The 21,831-nt window shown below is 42.1% G+C and overlaps 1 protein-coding gene across 2 annotated transcripts in view; it reads right to left on the bottom strand.

Moving 5' to 3' along the window:
- Positions 1-21,831, bottom strand: part of ULK4 (unc-51 like kinase 4) — a 545,664-nt gene that overhangs the window by 318,448 nt on the left and 205,385 nt on the right. For both annotated transcript variants that reach the window (XM_082412745.1, XM_082412746.1), the window contains 3 exons: positions 14,881-14,932; positions 14,637-14,781; positions 278-370 (listed from right to left, as the gene is read on the bottom strand). In XM_082412745.1, the coding sequence (XP_082268871.1) occupies positions 278-370; positions 14,637-14,781; positions 14,881-14,932 (290 nt within the window). The remainder of the gene's footprint in view (positions 1-277; positions 371-14,636; positions 14,782-14,880; positions 14,933-21,831) is intronic.

The raw sequence follows: 21,831 nt of genomic DNA, 5'->3' as shown, positions 1-21,831 counted from the left end.
AAGTATATGTTAGTATTTTCTCTTTAAAGAATTTATAATTTTAAAGCATTATGAATTCCACAGTATGCAAACTCTAATAAAGAATAAAAATATGAGAACATGACCCAAAACACCATAGATGACAGATACTACAAACCATAAAACATGAAAATTTACCACTGTGGTAACTCCAACATTAGCCTTGTAGAATCTCATCATCTTTAACAACATTTTCAGAACACAGAAAATTCACTTCCTAGATGAGAAACAAAGAAAAGAAAATTTGAAGTGACAGTACCTGGTAAAAGTTGGGTTGTGTTCAGTCATGGCAACTAGCAGCTTCAGAGCATACGCTGGTACGGGGTCAGGCTCCGTGAGGATGTGCTCGTACCTGAAATGACAACGTGATTAAAAAACACTCAGTGCTTTTGTCACTTAAAGTTTCCTCTGAACAACAGAAACAATATTCTATGTTTCAAACATGTGGAAGAAAATAGATACTGAAATAAATGTATGAGATATAGGACCGGCACTTGCCAATGGTGGCGATGATACTGACCTACCTCACAGAGCAGGGATGTTGGGAAGATTCAATGAGACAATCCAGGTAAAATGATTAGTATCGAGCTGCGCACATAGTAAGAGACCCAGAAACATTAGGCATTTGTGTCGGGTGTCGCAAGACCACCCTCACAGTCAGGGATTCTAGAGGACTCACGAGACTCACGTACAGTTGTATTTATAGTACAGACTTAGTACAGCAGCACAGCAAGGGCACACAGCTGAGTCATAAGGGAGACAGACACAGGTGGAGGCTGGAAGATTCCACGTGCAAACTTCCTTATCCTCTCTCCCTCCCACGAGGGGTCACACAGAGCACACTCTCCCCCCAGCCACAAAAACGCAGCATGTGTGCGTGATGTTACTGCCCAAGGAAGCCCATTAGACGCTCAAGTGACCAAGGTATTTATCGCGTGGGGCTGGTTGCATAGGCAACCTAACATGTACCCAAAATCCCAGACTCCCAGGATGAAAGCAGGCATCGGCATAAACCATACTGTCTGCACAAACAGTCTGGGCACAGAGAACCACCCTCATCAGGTAAACACCGACTGGCAGCTCTCTGAGAGCCAAGTCCCAAGATGGCAGCCAAGGCCAGCCTTGCAAGCAGGGCTTTCTCAGGAGAGCAGTCTCAGATCCGCTATGTCAACTCTTTGCTGAATGGCATTCTTATTAATACTTTAGAACCTGAAATGAAAAGCATTACCAGAGAGGATAAAACTCAAAATGTCTTCATCAAAAGTTTCCACTGTGCTCCCATGTTATTTGCTAGATATAGAGCTGGCCTGTATACTGTGTGTGACCTACTTAGGTTCAGCGATCCAGTAAACAACACCATGTAGATGCTCAGTCAATAAGCACCAAATGGATGAATGAATGAATAAATGGACAAACTCACCAATCAACTTTACGATTTAACTCTGCAGAACAACCAACTAACGAGGGAGCAAAACATCTCCAAAAATCCAAAATGTGTATTTAAAACTCCATGACATGAAGCAGATGTTTTATCCTCTAGAGAAGAGGGCCCCGGGCTCTTACTCAGAGCCTAGTTACTCTCATTTTGGAAATCATTACATAACAGGCTTAATTATGCAGCCTCTAAGCCCACAGTCTTTAAAAAAGGAGCCGAGTAAAGGGAGGAGAGGGACTATTACAGAAAGACAACCCAAGAATTACAAGAAGTGGGGCTTGAAAGCATAGGAAAAACAAAAGAAAGCAAACCCAAGAACTCCTAGCAGAAAGCAGTCCAGGGAGCATTTAACACAGAGGAAGCAGCCACTCACCCCCCAATGGGACCTGAGGGCCCATTACACACCATAATGTTCAAAACGGGGTAGTGAGTCAAGGAAATGTTAAACTGGGCAGAGCACTCTGTTTAAGGAGCCAGGAAGTACCATATTTTAGTCATTTTTCTTATGAAATACTTTTAAATTATAGCAATCAAAGATTCACCAGTGTATGACAAAGATAAAAGACAAAGTACCAATCGTTCATAAATAAAATATTAACAAGTAAAAATCAAATTGAGGAAAACCAGACATTTTATCATACGAATAAAACAAAAATCAAGGAACATCTTTAGAGGTGAATAAAAATGTATTTGTAAAATTAACATACAATTCGAAATTTTTTTAAAAAGGAACAACTCAGCATTTTCCTTTGCTTAATAGTCTTAGAAAATAAAAAGCTCTTATCATCCTCAATTGGGGGCACCCAAGACTACCTTTAGGTTCAGTGATTTGCTAGACGGACTCACAGAACTCAGAAAAGCTGTTATGTTCCCGATTGCGGTTTATTACAGAGAAAGGATACTGGTTAAAAATCAGCAAAGATGAAAGGCACATAGTACAGAGTCCAGAAGGGACCACGCACAAGCTTCTAGCTGTCCTCTCCCAGTGGAGTTGTGTGGACAGGGCTTAGTCTTCCCAGCAACACTGTGTGACAACACGTGTGAAGTACCGCCAGCCAGGGAAGCACTGGCGTCCAGGGTTTTATTAGGGGTCAGTCACTTAGGTGTGGAGTGCCTGTGTGGCTAACCTCTGTCTCCAGCCCCTCCGAGGGTCAAGCTGATATGGTGTGGCCCAATGCCCCGCCATAATTCACGTTGTTAGCGTGAATTATCTGGCACGGCTCAAGGCCCCAGGGATACAGACTCTCTTATCAGGAAGGATATTCCAAAGGCTCAGAAGTACTCTTCCAGAAGGGAGTCAAGAGCCAGTTTCTTCATAATGTGCAGGGTTTGAACCACCCCACACCTGCTGAGCTAAGCCTTTGCAGCACACATCCTTAACAGGGAAACTGAGGCACTGCTGAGTTTATAGTGAGGCATTAAAGTCAGAGATAAGAGAAGAATGCACTCTTCCACTGATTACTGGTATTTGCAAATTGTCAGCCAGAGAATTTCAACAGAAGTAGGGGTAAGAAGCTTCTTACAAGTCACTCACATACCCCAGATGACCAGCTCCCCTCGCTCCCACTCCCAGACTTACTGGAATCACTGAGGAAAGGACCACAAAACTATGAATTTTAAAAAGCTGCCCATGGGATGTCCTTACTCACATGCTTGTACAGAAAGCAGAGGAGAACACATGGACAACTAGTTAGAAATATAATAGTGAAAACAATCTCAAGAGGACTGAAAAATATGAAATATTTTTAAAGGGACTTAACAAGAATATGTAGAACCTACATTTAAAACCGAAACACTGATGAAACTTTTACTGTCTGAAATACAAATGTGTTGAGGTTGTTTGAAGGTTATCTAACCTTGAAACAGGAGGGAAGGATGAAGCTTGTACCAGCCTAACGCATAACAATTTTCCCAAAGAATATTGCTGTGTTTTTTTCCCCTTGGAAAAAGAAGGGTAAATTTTATAATGGATATGTTTAGCATAGAAATATTGATACACTGAACATACTTTAGATAGGTTTCTAATGGTCAGCAAGAACTAGCCAAAAGAATGCTGTGATTTATTAAGCTTGTCTTTCTCAAGAGAGAGAATGCAACTGAGCTGATAGTAATTGGATTTTGCACTCCTCTGAATGAGACTTGGCAGGAAAACAAAACAGAAAAAAAGATAACCCCAGACTCCTGAAATGGCTATAAAGGAGAGTGACCAGTGTGGAGCTGGCCCACGTGGATGGACGTGGGCTGGAGAGGAGCATTCCAAGTGCCCTGAGCCCGGCCAGAGACTGTGATCGCTGCTGTTGACATGAAAGCATGCTGTCCAGTCCCAACACCCCTCTCTTCCACTTCTAGGATCCTCCCCAAATAAGGGATCTTTGCTAGGTTCCAAACAGCTGAAAACCAGGCAAGAAAAGCCATTCATACTAAATTCTCTATCCAAGAGGAGAGAAAAGTGCTAAAAATCACATATTCAGGGATCCGAGGGCTAGACTCTTCCCTACCTTGTCAAGTGCCTGGAGTAACCAGTGTCAAGCAGGTAGGCTGGCAGAACATTGAAACAGGCTACCTAAATAACTCTGATTATTGTGAGGAGTTATTCTGGGGGTGTGACCAAAGAATGGGCCACATGGAAAGAAGTACCTATTTCATTGAGGGAAAGGGGAGGCACCATATCGTAAAAATGGAATTAAACCCCAAACTCACATTTCACATGTCAATGGAGTGTACTCTGAGAATTTGGGAGGAAAGAGTGATTCCAGGATATCCAAGGAATTTTAAGGAGAAATACAATGAGGAAGAACCTGCTAAAAGAAAAGTTATACTCAGCCATAAAAAGAAACGAAATGGAGTTATTTTTAGTGAGGTGGATGGAGTTAGAGTCTGTCATATAGAGTGAAGTAAGTCAGAAAGAGAAAAACAAATACAGTATGCTAACACATATATATGCAATCTAAGGGAAAAAAAAAAAAAAGAAAAGCTAAAGTACTTTACAAAACCACTAGAATTGTTAAGTGTAGCGTGGGATCAAGAATAGACACACAAATTAAAAGGAAAGAAAGGTGACCCAGCATTGGACAAGAAAAGAGTCATCACAGAAAGGGAGACAGAATGGTCAGGCCACATCTTATGAAAATGTATCATCAATAAATTAAAAATTCAAGTACAAATTTTTAACTTTGTTGAAATACTACAATGAGTAAATATTCACATACTCTTAGGTGAGAAGGCCTCTATAGCATGACAACAAAGAGATATGAATCCAAAAAACATTCACAGTTTTAAAGTTTTTAAGTAGTAAATGTTTCTCAGTGGCAAAACCACCATAAACAAATCAAATGTGGGAAAATTTATTTGCAGAATATTGGTAGATTTTATACATTCTTAATATATAGAGAGCTATTTGCAAACCAACCACCATCCCACCAAAAAAAAAGTACAAAATCCACCTAAGAAGAATATAAATGGCCAACAAATATGGGGAGAAAATTGTCAGCATCATGATTATCTGAAGGAATGCAAGCTGCAGCTAATAAGAGTACAGAAAAACAGGCAGTTTCATAAACAGAAGCTGGTAGCATACACCGTTTGTCATCTTCAAAAACAAATTGTCAAAACATGTCAAATGCCCTGAACATGTATTTAATTTTCAACACAGTGGTTCCACATCTAGAGATTCAACAAAAGGAAATCAGTATGCACCCAGAGATGTAGCTCTAAAAATAGTCTTTGTAGCAGTACATATAATAGTGAAATACCGGGAAAATCCTAGATATTTACTAACCAGGAATTGTTTAATGATTTTTAAAACATTTATAAATGTAGGTATAGGTAAGTAGATTACAAGACAGTCAATAAAAGAGTGTTATATAAGTATAGATACAGATATTCACAGTATGATGTCTGGGGGTAGGAGGAAGACACAGGTTCCAAGGAGGAAATTTCAGAAAGTACTAAGTAAATCTCACCAGGAATGGAGAAACCATAGAGTGGAGAAGGCAGATGTTAACATAAAATGGTAGGCAAGAGGCAAAACACTGAGAGTCTTGAATGGCTGGGTAAGAACTATTAATGTTATTTTCTGCCACCTAAAGATTTCAAGGTTTCTGAGCAAAGGAAGCTATGAGGAAGGCATTATGTTAAAATGCATTTGTAACAGTGCAGGGTGGATTCCAGGCTTAAAGAGTTTAAAGGAAGGAGATGTGTGGGGTTAGATAAAGAGAAGGCTGCCAAACAGCAAAAGCATGGAGGTGAAAGCTACCTTTGGAGAAGGTTGAGGACTTTCCCTGGACTGCTATGAGAAAGGGGGAGATAACCTACTCTTTTGGGCATTTTCTGTACAGGTTCTTCCAAAATTTGTACTAGGTGGTATCTTGAGTCAACTCCAAAATTTTATGAACTGAGAGAGGGCATAAATCAAATAAATAGTTGATATCTTGAGACTTTCCAATCTTGTGTTTTCATGTGGCCTAAGTTCTACGCGACACTCTATTGCCTTGCATGGATGCATAGATACTTAAGCATATCAGTAGGCACATGGATACATAAGTGGATGGAGAAATAAACAAATGGTGGGAAGATACATACATACATACATATGTGTGTGTATATATATATATATATATATATATATATATATATATATATTACATTTTTTAAGTGAGAAAGATAGGTAAGACTTCAAAATAAGTATTAAATATAATTTCAGATAGTAAGCCCTAATGTCTGGGCTTCTCTGATAAAATCAACAGCAAATTTTCATTATGAAGGCCTGAAAGGCTAAAAAAAACAACCAAACAATGACTTCACTAAAGCAACACTCAAGGTTTACAAAATATTATCCAAAGAACTGGAGTACTAGAATTACTCTGATTCAGAAGGATGAAAGAGCCTTTACCTTTACTCTAACTCCCAAATTATCCCAATTCAGATTCCCATAGGTTGTACCCCCAAAAGAGGAAAAATCACTCTACCTAAATGCACTGATTTAGGTACACACTCAAAACATAAAAGGATTAAGTAAAAAGAACAAAGTGGAACTTTCTTTTGGTGCAAAAATATTTAATTAAATATTATGTGCAAAAAACAACTTATCTAAGGAATGGCCAAAAATGAAATACTCCTATATATTCTGATTCCCATCAAAGATGGTCAAGTTCATGCCTATTTTAACATAGAATACTTGTAGTTAAGGGAGACAAAGATGCAATACAGAAACATCTGGATGTCCTCTGAGCCACCAACACAGAAATCAGGTAGTGAAACTCATGACTTTTGCTGGATATTATTTCAGAGACATCAACTCTACAGTGTGTTGCCACTAACAAAATCCATTTATAAATTCAAATTTCTAAAAGGAAATACAATTCTAAGTTGTCAAGGGTACAGTCCTTTCTGAGATTTTAAAAAACAAAGCCTTAATAATTTATGAAGTCATTATGGCCCTGATGATTGTACAGGTCACAAGAGAATTGTTAAAAAAAAAAAAGACAGTACTCACTTTCCCCAGGAGAGAAATGCTGAATGTCCTACTGTCATAAAAACACTGTAAACACATTTATATCAGCATGATCTCTTTTCAATACAAAACATTCAAAGCTAAAGAAAAATATGAAAATAGAACAAAACATGTTGGCAAAGTGGTTCCAGTCTACCAAAGGCAAATTGCTTAGCGCATTTTTTCCCCACGGCTTGCTGCCTGGCATAAAGCCTTCCCTGACTATGCTATTGAAATAAAATAAAATAGGCCCTCCCTCCATTTCCCCTTGTTGATTAAAAAAAAAAAAAAAAAAAAAGCGTAACCTAAAAGTTGAGAATTATATTTGGCAGACTTGTTGAGGACTTAAGCCCGAGAGGCAGCCTCTCAGATCGCTCTGAGGAACCACTCCAGAGAAGTAAGGGAGGGGCCAGGAGATACAGGAGTTTTTGCAGCAAAAACCCGGCAGGTAGTCGGAACATCAAAAGACTACTGTCAATTAAAGAAAAACCAGACACCTCAAGTGAACGAATCTAGCACTTTTCTCTGTATGGGAAGATGCAAGAGTCTGGGCTGATTGAAATCATTCCTTTGATATGCACCTTAGCTATCTGGGGCCAGTGTCCTGCTTTTCTCCATCCTGAATCCCCCCAGGGTGCACAGTCTGGGGTGGTGGCAGTGGCTGAGGGCTTGAAGGCCACAACATCCTTTGTTTACTGATATGGCAGGTGTCATTCTCTACCTACTTACACCATTTTCTGTATTTTCTTCAGAGCACTCACAATTAACTGAAATCACCTTAGATATTTATTTATTTACTGCTTTGTCTCACCCACTATACGGTATGAACACCGAGGGGCAAGGATTCAATCTTTCTCACCACTGTATCTTGAGTTCCTGGCACAGAGAAGTCACTTGACATATCATTTATATGAGAAATGGGAGAAAGGAGGGAGAGAAGAAGAGAGAAAGGGTTTTAAACCTCCTGTGAACAATCACACAAGGTAGTTCAAATTACATTATTTACATTTGTAGGAATATTAGAATTTCCTCTTCCCCAAGAGTAGTGATGTGTTTCCTGAGTGGAGGATCTAGTCCTGCTTATAGCTAAATACTGAAAGAGCAATGCTCTCCCCTTATGTAACAAGTGTCAGAAAAAAAAGTTCAAACAGTCAGCAGAGGACTACTTTCAATGTTAAGAGTTCACTGATAATGACTTTGATATAAAACTTCTGAGAGGTGCTGATTTTAATTAATAAGGTCACTCTGGGCTTAAGTTCCATTAAATATTGCCTCTCCTCTTCTGCATGAACCTTTAAAATTAAATCTTGTCTCTTTGCCGGAAAAAATCATGGTAATTTTCTGAGTATATGTGGTTTATCTTTCTTCCCAGAAAAAAAACTTTTCCTCATTAACCATACAGATAGCAGTTACGTTCCTGGCATTTCAACTATCTTGAAGAAAGGAGGAGAAATGGAAAGCAGGGAGGGGAAGGAGGAAGTGAGGGCTCACACACCAAGTCAATGGCAGGGCCAAGATGCGAATACAAGTATATTCTAATCACAAGATCCACATTACCAACGAACACTACTACCAACTTCAATAAGCAGACGGTTTTCTCAAGCTGGTGGCCAAAGAGGAAGTCAGAGTAATGGCAAGCATGAAGGGGATTTGGCAAACCAGTGCTGACTTGAAGATGGAGGGTCCACGTGAAAAGAATTTCGGGCACCTAAAAGAACGTGAGGCAGCACAGAAACAGTGACTTTGGTCCTGCATCTGTATACTGGGATGAATAATGGCCCCCAAAAGATATGTGCAAGTGCTGACCCCCTGTGAATGTGACCTTATTTGGGAAAAGGGTCTTTACAGAAGTAGGTAAGGATCTCGAGGTAAGATCACCCTGAATTTAAGGGCAGGCCCTAAAGATAATGACAGACGTCCTTACAAGAGAGAGGCAGAGGCGAATGTGAGGCAGACGCACAGGGGAGAAGGCCATGTGAAGACAGACACAGACTGGAGAGATGCTGCCATAAACCCAGGATGCCCGGCAGCCACCAGAAGCTGGGAGAGATGCGTGGATTCACCCTCAGGGTCTCAAGAAAGAACTAACCCTGCTGACACCTTGATGTCAGACTTCCGGCCTCCTAAACTGTGAGAGAATACATTTCTGTTGTTTTAAGCGGGTCGGTGTGTGGTAATTTGTTACAGCAGCCTTGAGAAGCTAATACCACAAGAAACAGTTCTGCTAACAGCTTGAGTGTGCTGGGAAGCAGATTCCTCCCGGAGTCTTCACTCAAGGGCTCAGCCCAGCAGCCGTGCGATTTCAGCAGCTCGAGATCCTGAGCTAGGAGCCCAGTCGCACGAAGTCAGACTCCTGACCTACAGAGCGTGACCTAATCAACAGATGTCGATGTAAGCTTCTAACTCTGTGTTAACTTGTTATGCACCAATAGAAAAACGAATAGAATATTTAGAGTTTAATTTTCTTGTATTATTAGTTAACACTGATAATCCAAAGTTAAAGTTTTGATGATAAGCATCCCCTTTCTTGTTCCTGACGTGGAAATGCCCATAATGGAACAGTATTTAAAGACTGTGACCAAAGGAATCTAGAGTTCTGGGTGATGTTAACAGATAAGCCTTAGTAAGTAGTGTCCTAATGTCATGTAATGTTGAGAAACATTGAGCTTAAAAAAGTTAAATGGGTAAAACTCAAAAGCACACAGAATATTTCAGAAAGAACGTGTGTTCCTCAGCACGTTTATAAACATGGTGTAGGCCCACATTTTAAGAACGGCAGCTTTGATATTTATTTAATTTATACTTAAACATTTATGACTTACATGACTTACAAACTTCTACGGTTAAAAAAATTATTAATTTATGAAATATCTGGCTCTACCAGACAATACATCCCACAAAGGCAGAGGCTGTACCTATCTTAGTCATTATTAGAAATATGCCTATGAAATAAGATGTATACAATTGGTATCAGTGAATGAATGGGCTGATGAAGAGAGAAAACATTTTCTCCCAAACTTATTTCACAGAACTCTCACATGCAGATTTCTGCTAGAAATAAGCTGGTCTGCTCACTGCCCACTACTCTGCCTCTTCCACACCTTTGCTTACCCCATTCCTGCCTGGGGTAGCCACTCCTCTTCCATCCAATCATACCCAGGTTTCAAACTCTAACTCAAATACCATCTCTCTATATGTGGTTATTACATAATCCTCCACATACAAAAGGCACTAAACAAATGCTTGTAACTAAACTTCACCTCTTTAGAAAGCAAAGCATGCACAGTGAGAAGGGGTAACAGTTCTTTGATATTCACAATTTATATAGTAAGCCGTTCACTCATGTTATCTATGATAGATGGGGTGACGCGTCAACTTGACTGGGCCACAGGCCACCAACGTTTGATTACTGGTGTGTCACCAAACATTCTGGGTGTGCCAGTGAGAGTATTTCTGGATGAGACTAACGTTTGAGTCAGTAGACTGAGTAAAGCAGATTGCCCTCCCTACTGTGGGTGGGCCTCATCTAATCCACTGAAGACCAAAATAGAACAAAAAGACTGAGTAAGAAGGAACTCCTCCTGCCCCACTTCCTTGAGCTGGGACATGGGTCTTTTGCTGCCTTTGGTCTTGAATGGAAACATCAACTCTTCTTGGGTCTCCAGCCTGTCAGCTTTCAGACTGGTACTGGTAAGTATACCCTCAGCTCTCCTAGTTCTCAGGCCTTCAGACTCAAACTGGAACTATACCATTGGCTCTCCTGGGTCCCAGCCTGCACACTGCTGATCTTAAGACTTCTTGGCCTCCATAATCATGTGAGCCAATTCCTTACAATAAATCTCAATCTCTCTCTCCCTCTCCCTCTTCCTCTCTCTCTCTACATATATATATCTCCTATTTGTTCTGTTTCTCTGAGAACGATAACTAATACTTATTTTAATATGATATTTATTCTTACAACTGAATTTTCATTCATATCACACCGCAGTTCTGAAAAGCACCTGGAAGAGAGGTATTACATGGTATTTAACGAGATTAAATTATTGTGCTCCCTGAAAATTTTGTAACAGCCATTAGAAAAGACATCCACTCTTTCCCTAGAGTCATAAACCAGGAGCCACTTAACCACCAAGTAGAAAGAGCCTCTTTGAGAACAAAGCCACAAAGATGTAGGCAGAGAAGAGATGGTAAGAAAGAGACATACACACAGTACTGTAGACATAATTCAAACCCCTGAATCCAGCTATATTTGACACCAGCACAAGTCCCTGACTTCTTAGTTATGTGAGCAAATAACACTTAGTTATGTGAGCAAATAATTACTTTGTAAGTTAGCCTGAGTTAAGTTTGCAAATAAAATCGTCTTAACTGTTTGCAAATTGTCTTAACTGTTTGCAAATAAAATCGTCTTAACTGGGGCTTCCCTGGTAGTGCAGTGGTTGAGAATCCGCCTGCCAATGCAGGGGACACGGATTCGAGCCCTGGTCCAGGAAGATCCCGCATGCCACAGAGCAACTAAGCCCGTGCGCCACAACTACTGAGCCTGCACTCTAGAGCCCGTGAGCCACAACTACTGAGCCTGCGTGCTGCAACCATTGAAGCCCGTGCACCTAGAGCCCATGCTCCGCGAGAAGCCACCGCAATGAGAAGCCTGCGCACCGCAACAAAGAGTAGCCCCCGCTCACCGCAACTATAGAAAGCCACGTGCAGCAACAAAGACCCAACTCAGCCAAAAATAAAAAAAATAAAATAAATAAATTTATTAAAAAAAAAAGAAATCGTCTTAACTAATATAACACTTTCAGGTGAAAAGATTGAAAAGATTGTCACCTTGGCTTTACCCAAAGTATTTTTTAAGGTCAAAGAAGAATTAAAACTTTAACAAAATTAAAAGGATCAACATTAAAATGTCTATTTGCACATTGAAGCAGGTTTTATATAGCTCCTATAAACTCTAGAAACTTCATTATTCTTAAGCCATTATATGCACATACTCATTGAAGAACATGAATTTTCCATTATGAGCATTTCTAAACTTACAATTGCCAAGAGCTATCTGCAAAGACCAAATTCCTTGTCAAGGTTTCTAGTTTTCCAGTATCAAAGTTAAATGAATTCATCATTTGTAGTTCATTTTTTTAAATTTTTTACATATTTATTGAGCCCTTACTATATATGCCAGGTGGGCACAATCACCAGCATCTATTTAATGGCCACGTCTATGAAGTATGTAGTATTACTATTATTGTACCATTACAATCTTCATTTTAAAGTTTAATAGGAGGGATTATAATGTTCCTAATAATAATAGTAGTGGTGCTACATATTTGTCAAGAACGTACTATGGGGGATTTCCCTGGTGGTCTAGTGGTAAAGAATCTGCCTTACAATGCAGGGCATGTGGGTTCGATCCCTGGTCAGGGAACTAAGATCCCACATGCTGCAGGGCAACTAAGCCCGCGTGCCACAACTACTGAGCTTGCGCTCCTCAACTAGAGAGCCCATGAGCCCTGGAGCCCGCACACCACAACTAGAGAAGAGAAAAAACAACCCGCACTCCACAACTACAGAGAAGCTTGCACACCACAACGAAAGATTCCTGCACGCCTCAACGAAGATCTCGCATGCTGCAACTAAGACCCAATGCAGCCAAAAATAAATTAAATAAATAAATAAACAATAAAAAAAAAGAACGTACTATGTCCCACACACTGTACTAAGTGCTTTACAAGAAGTATCCCATTTAATCTTCATTTTTGAATCTTTTAAATTAGGTACAATTATCCTCATTTTATAGATGAGGAAACTGAGGCTTAAAGAATTAAATGCAGAGCCAAGACCTGCACTTCACATCAGAATCAGTACACAAGGTTTGAAAACATTCCACACCACATCCCAATAAATCCCATAACATTATCCAAAGTGCATTTCAAATTGCTTAATCAAAACCTGAGCTCATCTACATTACATGTGTTCTTGAGTTGCCATGTGGTTTACATTTGTGTTTTCCTCTTTAATTCCTCATCTTTGGAAAAGGTAAAGATGCCCATTAAAGGAAATACATATTATTTATTATAGCTCAAATGAATAAAATATGAGCACTAAAATTATAGATTCAATACTTTTTATACTACGGACTGTTCCAAAAGTGGGCAGACTTTAGAAACAATGAGATTTTATTTCAAATGTGCATCAGTGTTAACAAACTATTGTTAAACTGAGAAGTCTTTTGGAAGAAATCCTGTCCCTCTTGGGGGACATCTCAGGTCCTGAAAAATGCTTCAGTACAAGTCGTCGGGTAGCAGATAAGATGGCACTGATAGCATTAATTAATCCCATGAAACAAGATTGGAATCTTATATTTACCCACATTAAGTACAAACCACACATGCACACACGCATATATAACAAATGCAACCAGAAATATATTCATTGATAGTTTATCACTGAGAAAGCTCCACATGACAAAGTTTAATTTTTTTTCATATAGATAGTCATTTTCTTACTTTGAGTATCAAAAGTATTCTTACTGTATGTATTACCAGGAGTCTCCCTGAAGCCAACTGCAGAAGCACGGGAAGCAGAAAGGACCAAGGGGCTAGCTTGTAAATCAAGCCGGCACAGGTCAAGCCCCCGTCAGTCAAGACAGGCTCCCTCAGCTGGGAGAAGGGTTGTCACACACTGGCTACACACTTCGTAAAATATACCTGCCTAAGCCAACAAGGAGTGGTTGAGCTCTTCGGAATATGATTAGATCTGGTTTCTATATTGTGCGGAAAAAAAAAAAAAAAAAAAAAAAGGTTTTTTAATAAGAACAGATCTTGAGAAGTTTAACAAATATCGGGCAGCATCTGGTGGAGCTGCCATCCTTGAAAACTTGCTGAACTGACTCAGGCTGCAGGCCAGGCCCTGAGGAGGCAGGATTAGGCATGCGCTTCAATGCCTGACACGCTTTCCAGCATTTGTTTAATTTTATAAAAAATTTATTTAATAGTGAGATGTGGCATGCACCTTTTTTAAACTTCAATTTTTTTGACTTCAATTTTTTTGTTTGGTAAAATTTACAGCGTTGTCTGAATTACAAGGTGCCATTTTAGAGCTTAACGTGTTTGCATTGCGTGCTCTCGGCAGTCCTCCGCCTGTGTGTTTGCTATGTGAGCCATGGAGTAAAAGGAAAGAAATAATGCCCTTCGGTTAATTAATACTCACTAACTGTTCTGCCACCATCCCTCCCCCGCAAAAACATATCCTGTTTTTAACTAAACTTAATTTCCATTCCAAGAGTTTGGAGGGGAGGGAAGGAAGATTGCTTTCCATCCCTATTATTTCTGAGAAGGTCCAGGAAAAGTCCCAGTTCTATGTCCAGGAGTCTTGTCATGTTGACCTTGAATAATAAACCTTATCCCTCTGGCCACAAACATTTTTAAATCGGCAGAACCCCAGTCATGTGCCTTGCAGAAAACAGATAAAGTTCGAAATGGATGTTTCTGAAGATGGACTGAGATTCTCCTGCGTCCTATGCAGCACACTAGTTACTGCCTCTCTTTCTAGACCTCCTTTACAGTGAGTGCATAAGCCCCCGGACAAAAATATAAGGTCCCTGCGACCCCGAGCCCATCACTGGACCTCGTTTGCCAGAAGCATCCTGGGCACCCTACACTTCTCTGCCTGAGTGCAGTGCAGGGGACTTACTGGGGAAGTAAGACATCTCTAATGAGAGCCAGAAGATTGCTGTCAGAATCGACATTCGCCTCCTTCTTGCCATCACCAATCTCCTGGTTCACGAGCAGAGATGTGGTTTCTGAGAGCAGCCGCAAGCTGAAGAGTCTCCACTCCACTTGAAAGAAAAAAAAATGCCAAGAACGTGACCACATGAAGATAGAATGAAAACAGAATGTGTAACTGATGGAATTCTCACTGATGTGGTCACACTTACCATTCCCGCTTTGAACCAAGGAGACCAAGGGTGGCAGGATATAATCAACCACCTAAAAGGAAAGACGTAAAAGACTTGGTTCAAATCCCTACAAACAAAAAATTGATATTGTTACCGAACTCAAGTCCGTGTGCCTGATGCACAGTGAGGCTAAACAACACTGAAACGTCGGAGTTCGGAGCAGACAAAGGTTTACTGCAGGGCCCTGCAAGGAGCCGGGTGGCTCATGCCTTAAAAACCCCGAACTCCCTGAAAGCTTTCAGCAAAGCCGTTTTACAGGAAAGGTGAGGGAGGGGCGGGGTTAGTTGTTGGAAGCTTCTTGGTGTCAGATCCTTTGTTCTTGAGGTCAGGTCATGGTCAGGTCACGATGTTCCTGTAAACGTCCACCAAACAAAGTTAGTCTCTGTTCTGACAAGAAGGGGCAGGTCCCAAGGCTCAACTTTCGCCCTCCGAGGTCCAGGCCTCGTTAACAGGAGGGGGTCCCTGCGCGGGCTGGTCACCCAGCCTGGGTCCTCCCACCAGTGCCCAGCCCGGCTGAGGAGGCAGATCTCAGCTGGCGGCGCCCCTCAGGGCCAGGTCCCCAGACCCCGCCCAGCCGTCATCGCTGAGGGAGCCAGGCGCCCAGGACCCAGCTGGCCCTCAGGCTGCCCAAATCAGGGGCCGGGTCCCACGCACTGCGACCCACGGAGACCACCGCTGCCGCCATTAGGTCGTAGGGGCAGGGATGGGGGAGAGGTTCGCTGCTGCCTCAAGGCCGGGCCCGGACTGTGGGTGGCCTGGCCAGGGCTCTGGAGCCCTGCAGGACACAGCCCGCAGCTTGCCCCCAAGGCTCCCAGCTCACCCGCTGGCCCAAGGCCAGAGGGCCTGGAGGGCCCCAAGGAGAAGGCCAGCCACAATCTGTCTCTCACCGCACTCTCTGCTACGCGCGGACCACCGTGAGGCTGACTGTTGGGGGAGCAGGACATCTAACCGCCCCACTAAGGGTCACACGCTGTCACTCACGCCCGCCCCACCCCTATTACAGTATCAGTCACTACCCATGCCTTTTCCACTGACAGAATCATTAGTCAAAGGAGTGAAAAAAAAGCAACAGCTAAATTTACCCAGGATTTAAACTCTGCATGACATTTAATAAACCACCAAGCTCATTTAAATCTGAAAAAGTCCTCAGGTCAAAACGACATTATGGTCATCAAGACAGTAGTTTATCAAAACCTTCAGAGTTTATGAAAGGAACTTTGGTATATAATACAAACTCTGGTTGGCATGAGTTGACATTAAACCATCAAATAAAGATATGTAAGCTGGTGATCATTAGTCAAGTTTAAACTAAACAACAATTAAAATGTTGGAGGAAAAGGAGATACATAATCCTCATGTTTGTGCAAATACATCAAAGCGCTATGACAAGTTAATCTTGGTGATTTTTAGAAATAGATTCCAAAGATCTAAACCCATTACACAAACCACCTCTATGATTTTCTAGTTACATCAGACAGAGCACAATCAAATATGGTTTGAAACCTACTCCAAAATAACAATTTACCCCCCAAATGAAAATGGATGATGAAGAAAGGACAAATCATTTCCACAGTGTAATTCTGAAAACTACTCTCTCATTTGGTGAACTCTTTTGGTGACAATAAACAAAATTCCTGTTGTTTATAGCTGAATTGATTCCTGATCCTAAGATGTGCTCTCCTCACACTGACAAAAAGGCAGGAAAAGTGGTCCATGGCCCAACACCACCCTCTTGCTGTCCAAACCAATGAAAGGATACCCTACACAGGTAAGGATCTCTACACGTGGGTAGTGGTCCGTCAGTGTTACCCTGTTCTAGCTCCACTCCACAAAATAAGTTTATATGTAACATTATATCTAGATATTTGTACCACAACCCTAAGAACTAGGGATGTTTTGTTTACCCTCTTCCATTAAGTGACATCACATCACTCAAAGCATAGACATCAAGCTTCACTAAGGAATTTTTAGAACTCTAAACTCCCAGGTACATCAAAAGAAAAACTATGCAAAGAAGAGAAATATATCCCACTAATCAACCCCTATCAACACGCTCAACATCTATCCTGAAGGTTTAAGAGAGCATATTAAGAGAGGAGTGGGACTGAAATTATCTACATGTCCAACTCAATAAGTTTGAAAACCAACAATTAGGCATGGTCCAAAAAGCAAGGCTGTCAGAAGATGGAGACAAAAATCAATAGTTTTCCAATATGCCAACAACAACCAATCAAATAACATAATTAGAAAAAGACACCAGGGGCTGTGGGAAGATGGCGGAAGAGTAAGATGCGGAGATCACCTTCCTTCCCACAGACACATTAGAAATACATCTACACGGGGAACTGCTCCTACAGAACAGCAACTGAAGGCTGGCAGAAGACGTCAGACTGCCCAAAAAGCAAGAAACTCCCCACGTACTTGGGTAGGGTAAAAGAAAAAAGAAATAACAGAGGCAAAAGAATAGGGATGGGACCTGCACCAGTTGGAGGGAGCTGTGAAGGAGGAAAGGTTTCCACACACTAGGAAGCCCCTGTGCGGGCAGAGACTGCGGGTGGCAGAGGGGGGAAGCTTCAGAGCCACGGAGGAGAGCGCAGCCACAGGGGTGCGGAGGGCAAAGCGGAGAGATTCCCGCACGGAGGATCGGTGCCGAGTAGCACTCACCAGCCCGAGAGGCTGGTCTGCTCAGCCGCCGGGGCGGGCGGGGGCTGGGAGCTGAGGCTCGGGCTTGGGTCGGATCGCAGGGAGAGGACTGGGGTTGGCGGCGTGAACACAACCTGAAGGGGTTAGCACACCACAGCTAGCTGGGAGAGAGTCCGGGATTCAGAGCGCCGCCTAAACGAGCTCCAGAGACGGGCGCGGGCCGCGGCTATCAGCACGGACCCCACAGCAACAGGGGCGCAGAGGGAAAAGTGGAGACATTCCCACACAGAGGCTCGGCGCCGAGCAGCACTCACCAGCCCGAGAGGCTTGTCTGCTCACCCGCCAGGGCGGGCGGGGGCTGGGAGCTGAGGCTCAGGCTTCGGTCAGATCGCAGGGAGAGGACTGGGGCTGGCGGCGTGAACACAGACTGAAGGCGCACCACAGCTACCTGGGAAGGAAGTCCGGGAAAAAGTCTGCAGCTGCTGAAGAGGCAAAAGACTTTTTCTTGCCTCTTTGTTTCGCGGCGCGCAAGGAAAGGGGATTCAGAGCGCCGCTTAAACGAGCTCCAGAGACGGGCGCGAGCCGCGGCTATCAGCGTGGACCCCAGAGACGGGCAGGAGACGCTAAGGCTGCTGCTGCCGCCACCAAGAAGCCTATGTGCGAGCACAGGTCACTCTCCACACCGCCCCTCCCGGGAGCCAGTGCAGCCCGCCACTGCCAGGCTTCCGTGATCCGGGGACAACTTCCCCAGGAGAACGCACGGCACGCCTCAGGCTGGTGCAACGTCACACCGGCCTCTGCCGCCGCAGGCTGGCCCCGCATCCGTATCCTTCCCTCCCCCCCCCGCCAGAGTGAGCCAGAGCCCCCGAAGCAGCTGCTCCTTTAACCCCGTTCTCTCTGGGCGGGGAACAGACGCCCTCAGGCGACCTACATGCAGAGGCGGGTCTCAATCCAAAGCTGAACACCGGGAGCTGTGCAAACAAAGAAGAGAAAGGGAAATCTCTCCCAGCAGCCTCAGAAGCAGCGGATTAAAACTCCACAAACAACTTGATGTGCCTGCATCTGTTGAATACCTGAATAGACAACGAATCATCCCAAATTCAGGAGGTGGACTTTGGGAGCGGGATATATTAATTTTTCCCCTTTTCCTTTCTTTGTGAGTGTATATGTGTATGCTTCTGGGTGAGATTTTGTCTGTATAGCTTTGCTTTATAATAGCTTTATTTTATTTCATTTTATTTTATCCTCTTTCTTTCTTTCTACTTTTTCTCCCTTTTACTCTGAGCCGTGTGGATGAAAGGCTCTTGGTGCTCCAGCCAGGCATCAGGGCTGTGCCTCTGAGGTGGGAGAGCCAACTTCAGGACACTGGTCCACAAGAGACCTCCCAGCTCCACGTAATACCAAACGGCGAAAATCTCTCAGAGATCTCCATCTCAACATCAAGACCCAGCTTCACTCAACGACCAGCAAGCTACAGTGCTGGACACTCTATGCCAAACAACTAGCAAGACAGGAATACAGCCCCATCCATAAGCAGAGAGGCTACCTAAAATCATAATAAGGCCACAGACACCCCAAAACACACCACCAGACGTGGACGTGCCCACCAGAAAGACAAGATCCAGCCTCATCCACCAGAACACAGGCACTAGTTCCCTCCACCAGGAAGCCTTCACAACCCACTGAACCAACCTTAGCCACTGGGGACAGATACCAAAAACAACGGGAACTACGAACCTGCAGCCTGTGAAAAGAAGACCCCAAACACAGTAAGATAAGCAAAATGAGAAGACAGAAAAACACACAGCACATGAAGGAGCAGGGTCAAAACACACCAGACCCAACAAATGAAGAGGAAATAGGTAGTCTACCTGAAAAAGAATTCAGAATAATGATAGTAAGGATGATCCAAAATCTTGGAAATAGAATAGACAAAATGCAAGAAACATTTAACAAGGACGTAGAAGAACTAAAGAGGAACCAAGCAACGATGAAAAACACAATAAATGAAATTTAAAATACTCTAGATGGGATCAATAGCAGAATAACTGAGTCAGAAGAACGGATAAGTGACCTGGAAGATAAAATGGTGGAAATAACTACTGCAGAGCAGGATAAAGAAAAAAGAATGAAAAGAACTGAGGACAGTCTCAGAGACCTCTGGGACAACATTAAACGCGCCAACATTCGAATTATAGGGGTCCCAGAAGAAGAAGAGAAAAAGAAAGGGACTGAGAAGATATTTGAAGAGATTATAGTTGAAAACTTCCCTAATATGGGAAAGGAAATAGTTAATCAAGTCCTGGAAGCACAGAGAGTCCCATACAGGATAAACCCAAGGAGAAACACACCAAGACACATATTAATCAAACTATCAAAAATTAAATATAAGGAAAACATATTAAAGGCAGCAAGGGAAAAAAAACAAATAACACACAAGGAAATCCCCATAAGGTTAACATCTGATCTTTCAGCAGAAACTCTGCAAGCCAGAAGGGAGTGGCAGGATATACTTAAAGTGATGAAGGAGAAAAACCTGCAACCAAGATTACACTACCCAGCAAGGATCTCATTCAGATTCGATGGAGAAATTAAAACCTTTACAGACAAGCAAAAGCTGAGAGAGTTCAGCACCACCAAACCAGCTTTACAACAAATGCTAAAGGAACTTCTCTAGGCAAGAAACACAAGAGAAGGAAAACACCTACAATAACAAACCCAAAACAGTTAAGAAAATGGGAATAGGAACATACATATCGATAATTACCTTGAATGTAAATGGATTAAATGCTCCCACCAAAAGACACAGGCTGGCTGAATGGATACAAAAACAAGACCCATATATATGCTGTCTACAAGAGACCCACTTCAGACCTAGAGACACATATAGACTGAAAGTGAGGGGATGGAAAAAGATATTCCATGCAAATGGAAATCAAAAGAAAGCTGGAGTAGCAATTCTCATATCAGACAAAATAGACTTTAAAATAAAGACTATTACAAGAGACAAAGAAGGACACTATATAATGATCAAGGGATCGATACAAGAGGAAGGTATAACAATTGTAAATATTTATGCACCCAACATAGGAGCACCTCAATACATAAGGCAAATACTAACAGCCATAAAAGGGGAAATCGACAGCAACACAATCATAGTAGGGGACTTTAACACCCCACTCTCACCAATGGACAGATCATCCAAAATGAAAATAAATAAGGAAACACAAGCTTTAAATGATACATTAAACAAGATGGACTTAATTGATATTTATAGGACATTCCATCCAAAAACAACAGAATACACATTTTTCTCAAGTGCTCATGGAACATTCTCCAGGATAGATCATATCTTGGGTCACAAATCAAGCCTTGGTAAATTTAAGAAAATTGAAATCGTATCAAGTATCTTTTCCGACCACAACGCTATGAGACTAGATATCAATTACAGGAAAAGATCTGTAAAAAATACAAACACATGGAGGCTACACAATACATTACTTAATAACGAAGTGATCACTGAAGAAATCAAAGGGGAAATCAAAAAATACCTAGAAACAAATGACAATGGAGATACGACGACCCAAAACCTATGGGACGCAGCAAAAGCAGTGCTAAGAGGGAAGTTTATAGCAATACAAGCCTACCTCAAGAAACAGGAAACATCTCGAATAAACAACCTAACCTTGCACCTAAAGCAATTAGAGAAAGAAGAACAAAAAAACCCCAAAGCCAGCAGAAGGAAAGAAATTATAAAGATCAGGTCAGAAATAAATGAAAAAGAAATGAAGGAAACAATAGCAAAAATCAATGAAACTAAAAGCTGGTTCTTTGAGAAGATAAACAAAATTGATAAACCATTAGCCAGACTCATCAAGAGAAAAAGGGAGAAGACTCAGATCAATAGAATTAGAAATGAAAAAGGAGAAGTAACCACTGACACTGCAGAAATACAAAAGATCATGAGAGATTACTACAAGCAACTCTATGCCAATAAAATGGACAACCTGGAAGAAATGGACAGATTCTTAGAAAGGCACAAACTGCCGAGACTGAACCAGGAAGAAATAGAAAATATGAACAGACCAATCACAAGCACTGAAATTGAAACTGTGATTAAAAACCTTCCAACAAACAAAAGCCCAGGACCAGATGGCTTCACAGGTGAATTCTATCAAACATTTAGAGAAGAGCTAACACCTATCCTTCTCAAACTCTTCCAAAATATTGCAGAGGGAGGAACACTCCCAAACTCATTCTACGAGGCCACCATCACCCTGATACCAA

The sequence above is a fragment of the Balaenoptera physalus genome, assembly GCF_965194825.1.
Source record: "Balaenoptera physalus genome assembly, chromosome: 11".
In the NCBI taxonomy this organism is placed as follows: Eukaryota; Metazoa; Chordata; class Mammalia; order Artiodactyla; family Balaenopteridae; genus Balaenoptera; species Balaenoptera physalus.
This window is presented reverse-complemented; position numbering and strand designations above follow the sequence as displayed.